The sequence below is a fragment of the Carassius auratus genome, chromosome 32 (assembly GCF_003368295.1).
Source record: "Carassius auratus strain Wakin chromosome 32, ASM336829v1, whole genome shotgun sequence".
In the NCBI taxonomy this organism is placed as follows: Eukaryota; Metazoa; Chordata; class Actinopteri; order Cypriniformes; family Cyprinidae; genus Carassius; species Carassius auratus.
In genome coordinates, this window is record NC_039274.1 from 32568867 (window position 1) to 32588611 (window position 19745).

The window sequence follows — 19745 nt, forward strand, 5'->3', positions numbered from 1 at the left end:
CCTTTTCCACATGCGCCAAAAAGCAGTGGGTTTAATGGGATTTAATTAAAATTTATCAAAAGGCAGTTCATTAAAAACACTCTTGTTTCCACATTATGAATCATACAAATTTCTACAAATAAATGTGTCACGGGAAGGACGTACAGTTATTTATGAACTCTAATACTGGCTCACTGCACAGAGGAACTCCAAATCCGAGGTTGTGAGATTCTAGGTTAGGACTACAACTGTCAGACTATCAGACACATCTGCCCTTGCCGGTAAATGATCTTCTGGGATAGGAGAATACATATGAGGTCTTACACACACTATCTCTGCCACTCAGATGTTCAATCCCAAATCTTGCGGAAGTCAGAACATGCTTTAAAGCCACTTTTGAAGGAACAGATCATGCTTATTTCTGCCGTTATTTACGTACCCTCATGTTCAGGCCGCTTTAGATCCCATAGAGTAGATGTCTGCAATGCCTGACCAAAAAAAAAAAAACACAAGGTGTATAAAAACATATCATTTGCGTTGCTTATTTTATATTTGGAAAGTTTACCCAGAAATCATGTCATTTACTCACCCTCTAGTTAACCTTGATGAGTTTCTTTCTTCTGTTGAAGGTAAAAATATATTTTGAAGAATGTCTATTTTCTAGGTTTTTTAATCAGGCAGTGAATAGAGAATGCATTAAAGTGAACTATTTTTAATATACCAAAAAATTTGCATTTTGCATTCCCATTTCCCACACTAATTTAGGACCATTTTGAAAAGATTTAAAATTGTAAGATGCAAGTCTACACGAATATGCACACTAAATTAAGGGGGAAACCCATTCTGTAGACATAAGTGAGAAGAAGCTGAGACATGTTTGGCACATGTTACTCACCAGTTAATTTCATATTCTTCTGAAATGAGGAAATGTCGGTGGGCCTTGCGCAGAGGACCCTGGTGTTCGGCTTACTTTGGCAGTCTTAGGGTGTGCAGCCTGAGGCTTTGGAGGCCCCTGGCAAATTGAGGTCCTGGGGCATTGGGCCTACTGGCTCTATCCATAATCCAGCCTTGCACATGTTGTTTCAAATCTGTATGACTTTCTATCTGCAATGGAACACAAAAGGAGATGTTTTAAAGAATGTTTTTTTTTTTTTTTCCAAACACTGAAAGCATTTTGTGAACATGATCTGGCAAGCTTTAAAAAGGGCCAAAAATGCTATAAAGGTAGTTCATACATATTGTACAATCATTGTTTGTTTTTGATATAATTAAAAGAGAAGTGTTGCAAAAGAAAAATCACACCAAATCGTAGTTACTGTTAAAGGTACACCATGTAACTTTCACCGCTCTAGAGGTTAATAAAAAAGAGCATGTGTCTTTAGCTGGAACAACTTCTCTCTGTTTATGAACATGATGAATCACACAGGTCTCAGCCACTCCATAGTGGTTGGCATCCCACTCAGTCTAAAATAGAAGATAAACGCTTATTATAGGTGTACTGCAGGATTTGTGATGTACTCGCTCATTATATCATGTATTTTGTACATAAAAAAAGTTACACAGTGTACCTCTAACTAAAATGAAACCTATTATAAAGTGTTCTCATTAACTGAAGTACAAGGTATGGAGGCTATTCTGTAGTGTGAAGGTGCTAAATTAAATTAGCTAAAGTACTAACAATGAAATAAAAATAAATCTAAATGGAAATGATATAATGACTAGAACTTAAACTAAACTTAAAATGAAAAATGGAAACATACAAATAAAAGGTAATTGAAAATATTAATCAATTATATAACAGTACACAAAAAAAAAAATTCAAACAACGGCTTGGCCAAAATGCGGTCAACTAAAAGTAAAGAAATTGTTTTTTGCGTTAACTATTCCTTTACATGCTTCTGGGTTGTCCCACAACACATTTCAGCAACCATCTAATTACTTTAACACAGAACTCTTGTAGAATTTGAAAAACACTTCTACCCACTCCTTAACAAAACATAAATATGCCAATGAAGCGAAAGCAACTGAGTTTGAGTCAGTAATGACCGACTTAATGAAAAATATTGGCTGGAGAAGAGAAAGGAAAGTCATTAGTGTTTTTCAAAAGAGAGAATGGAGGGAGGGCCTGACATTTGACAGTCTCCTCTCTGTCTTACTCTCGCCTTCTGTCCTGTTGTGTCCTGATGGCAGATGGATACTGCATGACAAGAAGGTTATGAGGTCACAACCACACAGGGCGACACGTGTGTGTGTGTGTGTGCGTGCATGTGTGTGTGTGTTCCCTGCCAATCTAGTACATGGATGAATGTGAGCATTACATGTGTCACCAGACGGGTGACAGCACGGCATTCATTAATAAAAACAAAAAGAGTTTAGCTCCAGCAGTGCAGAAGAGGGGCTCGAAAAGGGGTGCAGGGAAAAAAGGGAGGGATATGTTTCACAGACAGGCTTGAGTGTTCAATACTGACACGGTTGTGAGCTTTCTCTATCACTCTCTCTCTCTCTCCTTTTCTTGCACCCTGACAGAGCCAACAAAGAGCTCACACTCCAGTCTATGCTGAGGTAAGCCAGATCATAATGAAGCTGAGGTCTCAAAGGGGATTCCCTTGTGTGGCAGCACAACTCAGTGTGTGTGTGAGTTTGTGTGTGTGTAGCTACACACGATGAAAGTATGTACCCCTGAATATTATGTCTCCAGAAGTGCGTTCAAACATCTTGGAGTGTTTAGTAGCAATCCAAGCTCTCTCCCTCCGTCTCCCATCTGTCTGTTCACTGCTGAAATGAACAGGTTTTCTTATTAGGCTGCTTTACTTACAAGTCTACATACTGTAGGTCAATGAGGCTATACTAGCCCAAGTTAGATCAGCACTTAAACCAGAATGGAAGTGATAGGTCACCCAAAAAAGATTAATTTGTTGCTGTTTATTTACTGTCTATACAATGAAAACCAAATGGCTGTACAATCGATTGAATTTTTATTTTTTTTATAATAATTACACAATGTATACAATTTACATCAATACATGCACTGCATGTTTTATATTGTGATGCACAGCAAAACTGAATAAAAACTGCTTATAAACAGTTTGTTGTCCAAAAAAAGCTTGAAAGTTTAATGTTTGAAAATTAATAAAGACAGGACTTAAATTAATATACAGGACTGCAGCCCAGTTTAGTATTACAGCTATATATAACAGAGAGGCTGATACATTATTCTGTTCCGGGACCCTGCACAGCCCCAAACCACTGCAGACTGAAAAGCTGAAAAAGAACAAATTAGGAGTGGAAGGAGGTGTACAGGGGGATGTAGTTATGATTGGGAAAGAAAAAATGTGCGATCAGTTATTTTTGGACATGCATCATTTTCCCTGCAAAGGAGCCTGGCAGCTGCTGCGTGAGCAGGAAGGAGGTGCTGGGGCAGATGGGGGTCGGGGAGGAGCCGAGGAGAGTTTGGGTGAGCTTTTGCTGGTGGACGAGAGACCCTCCTTCAAGCATTGTTTGGAGAGAGAGAGAGAGAGAGGGAGAGAGAGAGGAGGAGGGGATGGAGTGACTGAAATCACAAATGAAAAGGAAAGGAGGGGGTGTTACACAGAGACCACCTGTTTTAAAACACACATTTTGAACTGATAAATGAAATAAAAACATTTCCCAAAAATGATTTATAATTAGTGAGGATTTCTAATTATTAGTGATCTTGGGGATTTGAACAAATCCGTAACTATAAGTATTCAACTCTAGCGTGTGATTCGTCCATTTGTGCTACAGACATGACTACATGTGCTATGTTGAGGAGAGGTGTGCAATCTAATGATTTTCACCTGGAAGAGAATAAAACAAGCAAAAACATCCCACAGACTTATACCACAAGAAGGATGTGAGTCATATCTGGAGGCTAAATTACATAAGGTAATTTATGCCTGTTCTGACCCACCTCAGATTCTAGTATAACTGTTTACGGTGTACAAACTGCTGTGTAAAATGCATTTACTGTAAAGCCACCTCTGAGCAGCATTAAACTGTCTGTGCCACCTTTGCATTTGGCAATAAGGCCTTAGGTATGGGCTCCTTTTGACCAAAAAATAATTACCTCTAGAAGTGCCCTAACAAGCACACAGGAACGTACTGGCAACCACCCAGAACCAACCAGTGTTTGGTTTCATCTATCTGATCAAAAATTCCTGTGATGGCAGAGCTGAATTTACAACAGCCATCACTCCAGAATACATTCTTTAGTGTCCTATGATCATTCAGAAATTATTCTAAAATGTTGATTTTGTGCTCTAGAATTTCTTATTATTATCAATGTTGAAAGGAGTTCTGCAGCTTAATACTTTTGTGCAGACTGTGATTTGATGAACAAAGTTTAAAAATACAGTATTTATTTGAAATGTGTTGCATTATAAATGTCAAGCCCAAACTTTTGAAGTGTACTGTAGATTTACACCAAGAAATGATCAGGATTTATTTTTACTGTCCAAAACCTACTTGGCCTTTCCAAACTTTTGGACTGCGCTTTCTGTTAATCATTGTTTTTGTGTTCATGAGGATTGAGATCAATGTGTAATCTGTTGAGGTTGGAGACCTTAAGACTGTCAGTGGCATATATGGAGGAAATTATAGGTTTAGTTTAGCCAGGATAAAGAGATTTAGGGCCTGCCCAACATGGGGCCGTCAAGTGAATCCCATCAAACATTCCCAGATGGTAGACTACACATATACATCTGCCTTCTGCCACAAAGATTGATAAAACCAAAGAGTGTGTGAAAGAGGATTGAAAAGAATATCGCTAAACTGCCCGCATGTATTTTTGAGGCAAAGTGTGACGCAACACCTTTGTCTCTCTGTGGCCTACACACACACATTCCTTCTCTGACACTGCTGATGTCATTTGCAGCAGTGAATCATTGGGCCCACAGTCCTGCTGTGTGTACTGGGCCCCTCACACACGTCTCGAACCAAACATGGGCCCATCTTTTTGCTTCACTTTGCATAGGAAGTCAAATATTTATGAGGGTGCCCAGTCAAAACAAATATTCCTTATCTCTTTTCTCCTCTTCTTTTAATTTAAACCTTTTCTCTCTTCTCTCACTGTCTCTCCATCCCCCTCACCGTTTTAGCAAGCTAGCACGACTCATTGGCCCTCTGGACACACTCTATTCTGCCACTCCATTGTCGAGCCGACAGCCTTTGTTGTATGAAGAAAAAGAGACCCCCGCCGTTCTTTCTCTCTTACACACACAAATTCCACAAGCACAGAGGTCAAAGGGTGCAGCTGCCTCAATAAAGCAATGGGAGTTTGTGTGTGTGTGTGTGCGCGCGTATTAAAAAGAGAGTAAGTGGGGGAGTAAGGGAGGTGGCAGATTCATTTTTACTTTTTTCTCTTGTCTGGGCTGAAAGAGTAAGTGAGGGAGGGGAGATGAGTGGACGCAGGGTAGCTATTCTGCTGCTGAAGGACTCTTGTCAATTGGGGAATTTTTGAGAAAACTTTTCAAATTGAATTTTGAGGCTTTGTGGGGTCCGTTATTGCCACAATGTTTGGTAGACCATAAGCGTTTGTGCATGTCCATGAGACTAACAATTTTGTCCTTTTTTCCTGTGACATCTTTTTCAATGTCAAAGAAACACCATAGAACACTTTTTCCTCTGGGACTCGAAGAAATCCCTTCAGACGAAGGTTGTATTGATTTTTGTTGTTGTTGTGCTAACTCAAGGTGTTGAAGTGTTAAAGCAAGGTAAGATTGACCTCAGGTCACTGGGCATCAAAACAGGTTGTAAAGATGAGAGATGGACGGTTGGTTTAGGAACAACATGCTGAGTGGATGCTCTAGAGATGGAAGATACATGACAATACGGTTTAGAAACAGACAAACTTTAAGTGAACATACAAACTGACAGATGTTTTACCAAGCAATTCTGTTAGCTTCACAATCCCCTTAAAACATGTAGTTTTCCACTATCACTGAACCACAGATACATCCATTATGAAAACATTGTGAAGTTAAAAAAAGAGAAAAGAAAATGTGATGCATTTCTGCAAAAATTAACAAATAAACTAATCAGTCAGTATGTCTCAAGTCTCATGCTCATCAAGGCTGTATTTTATTGATCCAAATACAGAAATAAATCATTAATATTGTAAAATATTATTGCAACTTAAAAGAAACTGCTTGATTTTAAAATATATTATAAAATATTATTTATTTCTGAGATGACAAAGGTGAATTTTCAGCAGCCATTACTTCAGTCTTCAGTGTCACATGACCCTAACACACTGATAGAAGTTACAATCTATATAAAGGTGACTTGACTTGATGCTCTAGAAACATGTCTTACAGTATTATCACTGTTGAAATAAATTAAAAACTGCTTTCTGTGGAAAAAATGATACATTCCTTTTTGGATTGTTTGATGAATAGAAGTTCAAAAGATCAGCACTTACCTGAAATATAAATATTTTGTAACATTATAAATACCTAGTGTGATCAATTTTAGGTTGATTATTATGCTATAATTTTATTATTTTTATTTTTTGTTTATTTATATGGATATTTCTTATGCATTGCTGTCATTTTTTAATTGTTCGAAATAAAGATTTCATTCATTCATTCATTCATTCAATTTAATATGTCCCTGCTGTTTTTCAAAAAAAAAAAAAACTATTTGCTAACCCCAAAATGCTTTCACAGGAAAAAATGTGTTCTACCCATCAAGAATTGATTGGACCTTGAAAAGTGGGTGTTTAATACCACAATATTAGGTACAAATTTGCAGTAGATTTTTGTGAAGATTAAATTTTTGTCCTAGGCATCAGCACATATTTATTTGAGCCACTGCCAACTGGGAACCAAGATGGTGGAGAATGAAGGTCAATATCACCCTTAAGAGCAACTTGATGTATCCCAGTCACTTTATTTGCTCTTATTGCTCTAATCTTTACATTTACACAACCAATCTACAGTCTATTCAAGCTATACATTTTGTCAGTTCATTTGTTCTCTGAGACTCAAACCCGTTGACTTCGGCATAGCACCATGCTCTACAGTTTGAGCTCCAGAAATGTTTTAGGTTGTAACAAATTTTAAATGACAGCTTGGCAAAATTATAAAAAGGCTGAGTGACCAACAACAGCAGCCTCAAACAAAGTCTTGGTGACATCATACAAAAAGAAAAGTTGTTTTAGAGGTGAAGCAAGTTTGAGGAAAGTTTGATTATGAAGAACAAACATTTCACTTCTTTAGCACGATGTGCATAATTGCTCAAAATAAGACCAGAGACTTGCGGTAAGAAAGTAATACGCCAATTTAGAGTTCCCCTCAACTCGAATAACATAAGCAACCAAAGTATCAAAGATGAAAGAAACACTCTAGATATAATGTGAATGAATGATGGGTGAGATCATGGGACCTCCATGCAATTTTCTGTGTGAATATCCGAGGGCAAATGATTACCCATAACTCACAGCCATGTTTGCGAATGCTATCATATAGATCTAAGAGTTTGTGAGAGTGTGCGGTTTGTGCAGAAAGTGGAAGGGAGAACATGAGACTGTGTGGGTGTATGAGCTGTATTGTATCGGATATTTGGCTGGTATGGTATCATGTTAATGAATTAATCATCTGAAATGAACACCCTCTGACTCTCTCTCTCCAACTCTGTTGCTTTATCAGCTTCATTTTTACCAACCCAGATGTACTTGTCATCGGACCCGTTATTAACTGTAGCAGTTTGTTTTTCTCTCTTACAACATAAAGAATGCAAGGCTTGAGCAAGAGGAGAACAAGGGAGAGATGTCAAAAGAGGGAGAAGAAAGAAATTCAGATGGAGTGAGAGAGAGAATGTCCCTGTCGGAGATCAGAGCTGTGGTGGCTGTGAGACCGAAGCAGAGATTAAGCAGAGGGGTTCCTGGAGCCGTCTTTTCATCAGTCACTTCCAGTCGACGCTGCCTACAGGTGCAATCAGAGACAGAAAGAGAGAGAGACACTTGACTTTCAGCCCTCACCTTTCCTCACCTCAGCCTTTAGAAAGGAAACGCAGGGAAGGTGGCCAGTACTTCATTCTCCTCTCCCTCTTGTTTCTCTCTATCGCTCATTTTGCACATTTGATATGCAGATGACTGACCAGCTTTTCAAACGGCCAAATTGCAGGCGTCCAGGAAACGATATCTGGCTCTCTCTGACCTTCAGGAGGGTCCCCATAGCAACGCGGTCTTAAGGCTCCTGTGGCGACATTCAAGTCAAGCGCGCCGGTCTTTGGGATTTTTAGCCTTGCCGCCAAAACCTGTTCAAATCTGATTATAGAGGATTATCTCCTAATTGATTTCACTCTAGGCCAAGTTTGAGTTTTTTTTTCTTTCTTTTTTAATAACACAATAGAAACTGTGCTCCTCTACTTCACAGAAAAGCAAAGCTGTTGTCAGGAAAACAGCAGAATGTGTCTTTTCATGGTATATTAAAAAGACTTAATGCATATATTGTGGTAAATATATGTAAATAATATATATTTTTTTACAAATAATTATTATATACACACCAACACAAACATTAATTTAGTTCATTATATTAGCTGTTAACTATTATGTTTAAAATACTTAGTTATGAATCGATATTAGTAACGTTATTCATAACTGAGACATTGGTCATGATGGTATTTGGTATGAAACATAGCATTTATCTCACGCCACAATACTCTACTCACATTAATGGGGTAATGATGTCGTTGAGAAGCCAAATCCTTGTTTTTCGAAGTGAGTGACAGCTGTGTGAGACGCGCCCGGAAGTTGACGTGACGTTGCAGAAAAAAGCATTTGTTTATTAGTAGATGCGGATGAATATTAAGAGCACTTTCGCTCTTAATGTGAAAGTTGTTTTTTATGTTTTTGTGACTATGCGTGATGCGAAATATTATAGATCCAGTTTAGACTTGTTTTCATGTGAGTGGCGAGGCAGAGCCAAGGGCTTTTCCCTTATATCAATTGGCTGTCTGATCGGGTCTGATATGCATTTCTATATATATATATATATATATATATATATATATACATATATATATATATACATATATATACATATATATACATATACACATATATACATATATACATATATACACATATACACATATACACATATATACATATATATACATATATACATATACATATATACATATATACATATATACATATATATATATATATATATATATATATATATATATATATATATATATAGCTTCCCGACCAGGATTAGGAAAATTTATAATTTAAGGGCTGCCTTTGCCTCCTTTCAATTGACTGTGCTGTGTTTATTTAACGGCCACGCCCACCGAATAATGAATTATAATTTGAAAGGAAATATACCAAAGTTGATTTATGTGCAAGGCTGATGAAATATATGGAATATAAAATACAAATGTATTACGTATGAAAAGTGTATCTTGGTGAGATTTCAAACTGCAGGCCACAGGTTCATGATTATGTTAACACATTAAACTAATAAAATGTCTATTTTTTCTAACTAAATATATCATATTTATATTATCAAAATTTAACACGCACATTTTTATCACTATATATATATATATATATATATATATATATATATATATATATATATATATATATATATATATACTGTATATATATATATTCCAAATAATGTGAAGATCTGCTAAAATCCAATACTTTTTAACAAAAGGTTAACATTAAGGACCTATTTAAAATTCTAGGGTACTTAAAAAGGGTTTTATGACTTTTTAATTTCTTTTTGAATGCAGATTGGATGTATTTGTTTCTCATTTTGAAGTTAATCATAATTAATTAAGGTCCTATGAGTTCAACTGGGGAAAAAAGGTAATCACTCTCAGAGACAGCAATGATTTTAAATGGAGATTATTTTGCTTTAGATTTTATGAGCTCTAACATGTCTTATTACATTCTTTCAAAACCTAATTTTCGCAATCCACATTCATTTTTATCACTAATTATATCACTAAATTCTTGCAAAAACCTAATTATCTATGCAATCCACATGAATTATATCTCTCTATTGATTGTACCTCAACAATAATTGTCTAAATTTGCTGAGGTTTCATTTTTAAATGAGGAAACTGTAGGAGAAAAATCTGAGACACAGCTGAGAAATTCTCTGAGCAAACCTTGGGCAACAAAATGCTCCTCTAGGTCATTAAAGTTATACAAGCACATTTTAGAAATAAATATTACGTGACAAAGATTACCACAGAAGCCTATAAGGACATTTTTAAGTGTTTTTGTTTGTCTCCCTTGTGTTCCAGAACCTTCTCCTTCACACTTAAATCACGTTAAACCAATGAAAGGATTGTTGAATGACATAAGCGTTCCCAGGCCAATAATACAGCCGTCCCCTCTGCATCACCTGTAACTGTGTGGAAACCTCACAGGGACAATCAGTACCAGATTTCGCAAGTTTTCATAAAAATGAAATTGTTGCCAGAAGGCAATGAATGACATTATGTAAAACATACAGAAGGATCTAAAGGAAAAAAAAAAAAAAAAAAGTTAGATACAGTCTTGAACAACTAATACGACTAAAGGTATTACTGTGCACTTAGAGAACACATTCATTTCTTAACAGACAATAGATGATGACTGTAAAAGCCAGTGTTTACTTTAGAGAAGATGAAATACCAGGAAGAAGAGATTTATGGTAGAGTGGAAAGAAAAATAAGAACATGGTATCTCTCTGTCATTCAGTTGCACGTTCAGTGGAAGGCCACAAAACTCAATGCATTTGAAAAATGAATACACACAAAGTAAAGAAAATCCAAGAATGCACTGTAAAGTTTTTTTTGTGTGTGTGTGTGTTTTAATCAACATTTCTTCAAAGGAATGTATTAGTTGTTTAACCCTTTTAAAGGCATGTTGGCAGGAGGGAAAACGAGAGGGGTCGTGAGGATGGGAGATGGAGGGATGGACACGGAAAAGAAAACAGCACACACAAACATGGTGGTTTACAAACGTCTGAACACATCACTGGAGAGGAATGGAGGTCTTTAAAGTGGCCGCCACCCGCTGGCTATTGGCACAGAGAAACACGTACACACAACCGAAGCGTTCTCTAAAAAAAAAAAAAAAAACACTTTGTTGTTTCGTCCCCGCTTGTGTCTGCGTACAGAATACTGGTCCCAGCGTTTGTGGTGAAAGCAAGTGCACAAAGAACTGCTCGATGTGAAAGATAGAATATGGACATTTCTGAGGTCAGATGATCGATAAACGAGACCTAAAAAAGCAAGGATGATGAGCAGAGAGAGTTTGTGTCTCCTCGTGTGTCCTCTGTGATCCGAACGCAACAGCACACCCTCTGCATCAGTCCGTCCATCTTTGAACGATGTCCACGTGTGTTTCGGACATACGCACACCTGCACGCACACACATACACACAAACGTATCCAAGTCCATGTGCACAGGGTCAGAGACATGGCTTACACTGATTGATTTAGTAAATGCAACAGAATTTGAACAGAAATCGAACGCTTATATATATATGAAACAGCCCACGAATACAATAGCGCCGAACAAACGTAACACCTCCACATTTTAGGCAACTTGATATTGAAGTAACAAAATCCAAATTGGCGTGTAAGAAGAAAACATCAATGTGACAGGAAAACAATGTCGTGTTTCTTTTTTCTCACAGTCTTGATGCACCGGAGTGACACAAAACGAAATGCTTTTGAGAGACAAATGTTGAAGCTTTCTAGGCAGATTGAAAACAGTAACAGATTGTTCAAGTCCCAACGTCAGTCTCAAATCACATCTGCAAAATAAAACCACCAACATATTTTGGTATGAATATCTTGTTATTATTTGCATGTATGCAGTGTATTTCTTAGCGATAACATTCTTTTACACACATACAAAACACACGGTGACAATTGCAGTGAAACAAGGCCAGAACCATATGCTTTGCAAGTATGTGGACGCTAATGTTTGGTCAACACATTGCAAGTGCAAGAACGTTGTGACCTGCTAAGTTTAGCTTTTTTTGGAATACTATACTAGCTTACTACTTTTGTTATGGCGTCCTGCACATTATATGTGGAGGGGAAAAACTGATCACAGATGAAGAAATCCTATGATTTATTGATTTGTAATTAATTTGTCCGGACCTCCCCACCACCCCACCCTCATGTATGGAGCTCTGTACTTACTATTTCTGCCATTTAGCTCATTTTCCTCTGCTAATTAGCTAAAGCTAGTCAAAGGCTGTATTCGTAATAGTATACTAGTTTATTAGTATGCCGGGTGCTTTAGCTAACGTTTCAAAACAGCATAAGTTAGAAATAGCACATACTATATGACAGACATTTTAAGAGTAGTATCCTACTCCAAATTCAGCCATTGACTAACAGCAGCTAACTAGCTTTCTAAGATTCTTTCCCAAACTGTTGATCCGCCATGTCAGAGAAAACTGACCATACAAGATTTAAGTTTATGTTAATATGTCCTGAGAATGCAACTGTTCTAACACAAGCGTTTACGCTCACATACTTGCGTAGAGTATACTTCAGGCAGAAAAGAGAGATTTTCATTGGCACTAAAAGAGAGACACACACACACAAAGCTAGTTACAAGGCTGCATGATTGAATGTGTGTATGTGTGAGTGTGTGTGTGTGTGTGTAAGAGAGAAAGAGATAGATAGAGGGAGAGAGAGAGAGAGAGAGAGAATGTGAAAGAACAACGCTAATCATGGCATTTGTTGAGGTAAACAGCATATATGCCCAATCAGAATGGCTTTTGATTGTGTTTTGGAGCTGTTCATGTGTGTGTGAGATGAAAATCTCCAAAAGAGATTTTCTTTGTGCCATGGCCATCAAGTCGTTCTCCGTGTGTGTGTGTGTGTGTGTGAACATGTCTACTTAATTGAGATGTGTCCCATACTCAAGAATTTGAAATGAGTCTAGAAATATTTCCACTTCACTTCATGTGAACAAAAAAGAGCACTGTGTGTCTGGAAAAAAGTAATTCTGTGTCCATCTATCCTGTTGTCCATCTGAGAGAATGAGTTTCTTTCTTCCCCTCATCTGTCTCTTTGTACCTCAGAAGACCATTGGGCCCAAATCTGCGTCTTCCACAGCTTCAGACGAGTTTATTAAAAACCTTTCCATCCCTCTCTCTCACTCTGTCTCTCTTCTCCTTCAATCAGCTTTTGACTTTACTTTTCTCCCCCCACCTCCCTCTCCCCTATTTTTTTTCTTTTACTGTGTCATTCTTCCATAGTTTCACAGTTTTACTAGAAGTTTCCTTACTCGTGCGTTTGCTTTCACGACAGGCCGTGTTCGCATTTTTTCTTTTTATTTCACCCTCATCCTATTCTTCCCTCCTTTCTGTTTTTTCCCCCTTTTTTCCCCAGCGTCTTTAAAAATAATAATAAAAAAAAACCTTCTCGGATTGTTCTACCTCAACACATTCACAAACGAGGTCTAGCTTCAAAACTACATCAGAGTACAAGGAGTAATAAAAATATATGTGTAGGAATGACATTTTTCCTCCTGGGAAAGAGGAAAATGAGGGGGAACCAGACAAACTCCGTTTCCGCAACAGAATGAAAGCATTAAATTAATTTACAACTCAAAAATGGAGAGAAACAAGGTCAGCATGTCATAAAAAACAGGGGGAAAAAATTAGGCCTAGCAAACTGTAACATTACATAAAAAGGAAATCTAAAAATTATTTTACTGAGTATTCATATATAATTATAATCTATTGTGTTGAAAGCGATAAAAAACCTTTTGTGATGTTCGCTCATATTTTTGTATTTTGGTTTTAAAACAGTCTAACAAACACACGCGCCCATGCTCACGCTAACACGTTTACTCAAACACACACTCATTCACGCACAAAAACACTCGCGAGTTGTACTGAAGCACACCAGTCGCAACGTGCAACAGCAGTGCCGGAATATTTATCCTACACACTCACAAAATACACACGTTATTAAAATATACAAGATTCTCCACGCCACTACAACTCCACCAATCAAACACATGGGTCCTAGATCACATGACTGCAGCCCTGTGTGACTACTGGCTGAATCAATGGCCCCTCCCCCTTTCGAAGGAGTTTAACACAAACTAGACTGCTATTTGTGAGTAAATGTAGCATTCAAAGTCAAAGTTGTCTTTGTAGGTTTGGACTGGTTGAGTTTTCTTTTTCTGTGTTTATAGTCTCAGTTTTTGGAAGTACATCAGAAAAAGTTTTGATGCTTGTGCTCCATAAAGCCCCCCCAAAAAAGGAGTTTTCACTTGGCTGAATCACTCCAGGAGTCTTCTCTAGCTTTAAGAATTTTTCCCCCATGTGGGACGTCAGAGAGAGGGAGGCCCTCACATCAGGACATTCTCTCTCCAACAAAAGGCCGAAGTTGGGGAGAGTTTGCGAAGAATTGTAACACACACACACAGACACACTCGACCACGGGCGGTCAGTGTGTCGGAGAAATGCGTGTTAAGGTAAAAGGATCTGATCTATAGGGGTGCAGACTGTGAGGGCGGGATTTAGGTCGTTGTTTATTAAGGTGGGTGTGGTCTTAGCAGATGTTGTCGGTAAGGTTGTCTCCAGTTTCTCATACTTTATAGTAGATATTGGCGGGACTCTGAGGGGGCATTTCCTGTACGATGTAGACCGGATGGCCGTAATCCCCGCTCACTTTCTCATAGTGTGGGCAGTAGGCGGAGTCAGAAGTCCGCAGAGGGATGATGATGTCGCTAGGCTCCGAGCCATTGTTGTTGCCGCCTCCTACGCCCCCGACGCAGCCCCGTTTAGGCGAGGTCAGGGAGGAGAGGGAGAGGGGAGGGTGGTGTGATTCGGAATGCTTGGCGTGTCGTCGTCGGTAGCACACTACGCAGATCACGGCAGTTACGAGCAGCAGGAAAGCTGAACCGCCTGCTGCACCTGCGATAACTGCGATGTTGGAGGGGGGAAGAGGGCCGTTTTCTCCACCAGGACTTCTAGGGGGAATTCTGGGATGCGTTTTGTTTCCAGCACCTGCAAAACAGAGAAACATTTGATCAGTTCAACAGACATATAAAGACACTCTATATATATGGGACCTGCTCCATCATTTTGAGTCATTTTCACCCAAATATATTTATTTCAAGATTTCAAGAAAGTTATATAAAATAATGAAGTATGTAAGAATAAAATGATTATTTCAACATCATTAATAATACTTGTTCAGACAACGGCCTCTTTTTCGGACTTTGTTTAGGAGTTTAGGTGATTTATTATAACATTGTACACTACCAATTAAATGTCTGGGGTAAGTATGATTTTTAATATGATGATTATAATAGTATTTCCCCATATTGTATTTTTGATTATACACAGACACACACACACACACACACACACATATATTTATATATACACACATACATACATACATACATACACACACATATACATACATCCATACATATATATATATAAAATAAGCTATGGATATTGAATGACTTTCAGCAATGCAGCAATCTGTCACACCATTTTAAAGAGTGACAAAACAAAATTTATTGTTTGTATTTATAATTTATAATATGAATGCTGTGAAAGCTTCAAATTCATCAAAGATAAAAATAAATAAGCTTATAATCACATTTCTCCACAAGCAGCTCACATCTGCCAAAATGATAGAGTGTGTCACATATACTGCTATTGCTTCTTTGAACAAACTTTGACATTAGATTAGTTTGCATAGCTCCCCTAAATTGATGTCCCTTGGCTAAACAGTTTTCTAAAGTTCATTGCTTTTTGTTAGGGAAACTTTTCTGGATTGCATGTGGTGATGACACCCATTAGTGAGATGACCACCTTTAACTTGTTCCTGTATTGGATTGCAGACTCAGAGAAGTGCCCTCTGACACTGACATGAGTATTAGTCTGATGTAGTTGGTTCATTAGCGCTGCCACATCCTGCCCTCTAGCATCGCCTTCCTCTGTCTACCTCATCATCTGATGGGCTAGTTAATGACTTTAACCAATCAAATGGAACAAATTAAACGGGTCAGTCATCTAACCCTTTGATTGGCTTGTTCGTGTCCTTAACAGATCAGACCGAACCAATTAGAGTCCTCTGTGTTCACTCAAACTGTCAGAAATATGAATAAAATTTGGAGGATGTTGTAAAGTACTGGAGTTTTCTCTGAACTCATTGACCAGTGATTCACATCACAATGAGTCAAGGTGGATTGGGTTTGCGCAAACATGCATGCTTTGGCACGGGCGTAAAACACGCACTATAAACCTGTGGTCAGCCAGTGGTCTGGCAATGGAGATGTGAACTGCAATCATCAGACCGTTGAGTTGAAAAATAAAGATGAGGGGATGAGTATTTGGACACAGCATTAAGACCTGTTCACATGAAATAATGGTTCAGTGACAAATCTCAGACAAAAGGTCTTTTAACAATGACAGTAAATTGGAAAAACCTTCCATAATCTGGCAAAGTTTAATCTCTAATATGAATAGTTTCAAACAAGGACTCGTTTTTTTAACTCAAAGTCTCTTGAGTGAATATCCAACCATGCTGGATATTTGCTCTCTTTGTGAAATTTGGCCTTTACAGCGCTTGCGGTTAAGGCCACACCATGAATTATTCTTAATATAGCAATGTTTTTTTGCTAATGGAAATTGTTTATGTATATATAATTTTTTTTTTTTTTACCATAAAAGCTGTTAAACACTCAGAGGATGCCCCAGGGAGCAGCAGCTCTAAACATTCTCCGCTGCATTAAAATAAACATAATAAATAACTTTTTTTAACACATAGCAACATGAGCTGTGGTTTATGTGCTGCAGCTTTAAACACAGGAATCGTGTATTTAGCCTCTTCTATGAACAACAGCTGAGAGTGCATTTTAATAGATGTGGGATCTATGAAGCTATATTAGTCATTTATCTTTACATAACGGGATTATGGTGTGTGGGAGGCGTTTTGCATTGGAAATGCAAGCCAATCTAAACACTGTGGCTTGATTGGGCTCTTTTGACACATGAAAGTAGTCCATATGATTGTGTGTATATTTAAAGACTTCTAAAGCAATATGATAGCTTCGAGTGAGCAACAGACTGTTATTTGAATGAGTTTTATAATGTAAATCTTGCTCTCTGTCCCCCATCATGTTTGGTTGTGCAATATGTAAAACCAAGGGTGTTAGGTGAAATCAAATTAGCTTGAAATGGCAACTTAAATTAATTTTCAAATAACAACAACTTGATACGGTCACTTCTGGCTCCTTGATTGTAGCATTTGAAACATTTTCTGTAAAGCACAATATATGTTGTGAAAAGTGCTTTACAAATTAATGTAAATTGAACTGAATCAAACTTAAAATTTGGTGTTCACACAAACCTTCTGTATGGCTTCAGAAGAATTGAAATATGACAGTTTTATGGACAATTTTTATGATACTTTTTGACAGCCCATAGTCACTGTATACTTCTGGTCTATGTAAATGGCCAGTTTGAAGATTTATCAAAAAAAATAAAAAAAAACTGTTGGGTGATTTTGGGTGAACCATTCCTTTAAAAAGGCAAACTATAGCTCTGGCAATGGGAAACACAGATTGGAAAAATACAACAGATTTGATTACACACACACATTAAATACAAGACATGGAACAAATGACCATTGTGCCTACTTAGCCGACATAGCTGATGTTTCAGCGTGTGTATATGTGTGTGTAGTGTTGATCTCAACAGGAGACATTGAGAGCCCCTGCCGAGCAAGAGAACAGTCAGAAATACAGGGATCTGACTGAAGGCACTCTCAATTGGCCTATCATTATTCTTGACACAATTCCTCTCGTTTTCCTTCCTCAATTCTCTCGCTGTCCCTCACTCCTTTCCTCCACCTCCTCCTTCGCTCCGTGTCTCTATGACTGTCCGTGTTATTGTGCTCATAATGACCTGCAGCCCTCCCAAACCCACCTACACCCTTCACCACTCCAACTGATGACAGCCAGTTAGATAGATAGACAGACAGACACTCACATAAATAAACAGACAGACAGAAATACACTCACAAAGACAGACAGACAAAAAGACACTCAGATAGATAGACAGACTGAAAGACAGAAAGACACTCAGACAGACAGACAGACAGACAGGCACTCAGATAGATAGAAAGACAGACATACACTCAGATAGATAGACAGAAAGACACTCAGACAGATAGACTGACAGACAGACAGGCACTCAGATAGATAGAAAGACAGACATACACTCAGATAGATAGACAGATAGACAGAAAGACACTGACAGACGCTCACATAAATAGACAGACAGACAGACAAAAAGAAACTCAGATAGACAGACGGACTTACAGACACTCACATAGATAGACAGACAGAAAGAGACCCAGGCAGACAGACACTCAGACATACAGATACTCAGATAGATAGACGGACATACAGACTGACAGACACTCACATAGATAGACAGACAGAAAGACAGACAGACAGACAGACACTCAGATAGATAGAAAGACAGACAGACACTCAGATAGATAGACAGACAGACAGACAGACAGACAGACACTCAGATAGATAGAAAGACAGACAGACACTCAGATAGATAGACAGACAGACAGACAGACAGACAGACATACAGATACTCAGATAGACAGACAGACAGACACTCAGATAGATAGACAGACAGACAGACAGACAGACAGACAGACACTCAGATAAATAGACAGACAGACAAACAGACTGACAGACACTCAGATAGATAGAAAGACAGACAAACACTCAGATAGACAGACAGACAGACACTCAGATAGATAGACAGATAGACATACACTCAGATAGATAGACAGACAGACAGACAGACAGACATACAGATACTCAGATAGACAGACAGACAGACACTCAGATAGATAGACAGACAGAAACTCAGATAGATAGACAGACAGACACTCAGATAGACAGACAGACAGACACTCAGATAGACAGACAGACATACACTCAGATAGACAGACAGACACTCAGATAGACAGACAGACATACACTCAGATAGACAGACAGACATACACTCAGATAGACAGACAGACACTCAGATAGATAGACAGACAGACACTCAGATAGATAGAAAGACAGACATACACTCAGATAGACAGACAGAAAGACACTCAGATAGATAGACAGATAGACATACACTCAGATAGATAGACAGACAGACAGACATACAGATACTCAGATAGACAGACAGACAGACACTCAGATAGATAGACAGACAGACACTCAGATAGATAGACAGACAGACAGACACTCAGATAGATAGAAAGACAGACATACACTCAGATAGACAGACAGAAAGACAAACAGAGATAGGCAGACAGACAGAGATACTGACAGACACTCAGATAGATAGACAGACAGACAGACAGACAAACAGAGATAGGCAGACAGACAGACATACTGACAGACACTCAGATAGATAGACAAACAGACAGACTGACAGACACTCAGATAGATAGACAGACAGACAGACACTTAGATAGATAGACAGACAGACAGACAGATACTCAGATAGATAGACAGACAGACAGACACTCAGATAGATAGACAGACAGACAGGCACTCAGATAGACAGATAGAAAGACAAACAGAGATAGGCAGACAGACAGACAGACAGATAGATAGATAGATAGATAGATAGATAGATAGATATTTTTTTTGTCTTTATGTCAAAGAATAAAAACAGAATAGGACACAAGGCACCAGTCTTGCA

At 38.2% G+C, this 19745-nt stretch overlaps 1 protein-coding gene across 1 annotated transcript in view; it reads right to left on the bottom strand.

Annotated features, from left to right (window-relative positions):
- Window positions 1-10800: 10800 nt before the first annotated feature.
- The window catches only part of LOC113052187 (ephrin-B3-like), a 67001-nt gene continuing 58056 nt past the window's right edge, over window positions 10801-19745 (bottom strand). Inside the window, exon 5 of the mRNA XM_026216560.1 lies at window positions 10801-15002. Within this exon, the coding sequence (XP_026072345.1) occupies window positions 14581-15002 (422 nt within the window). The 3' untranslated portion in view covers window positions 10801-14580. The remainder of the gene's footprint in view (window positions 15003-19745) is intronic.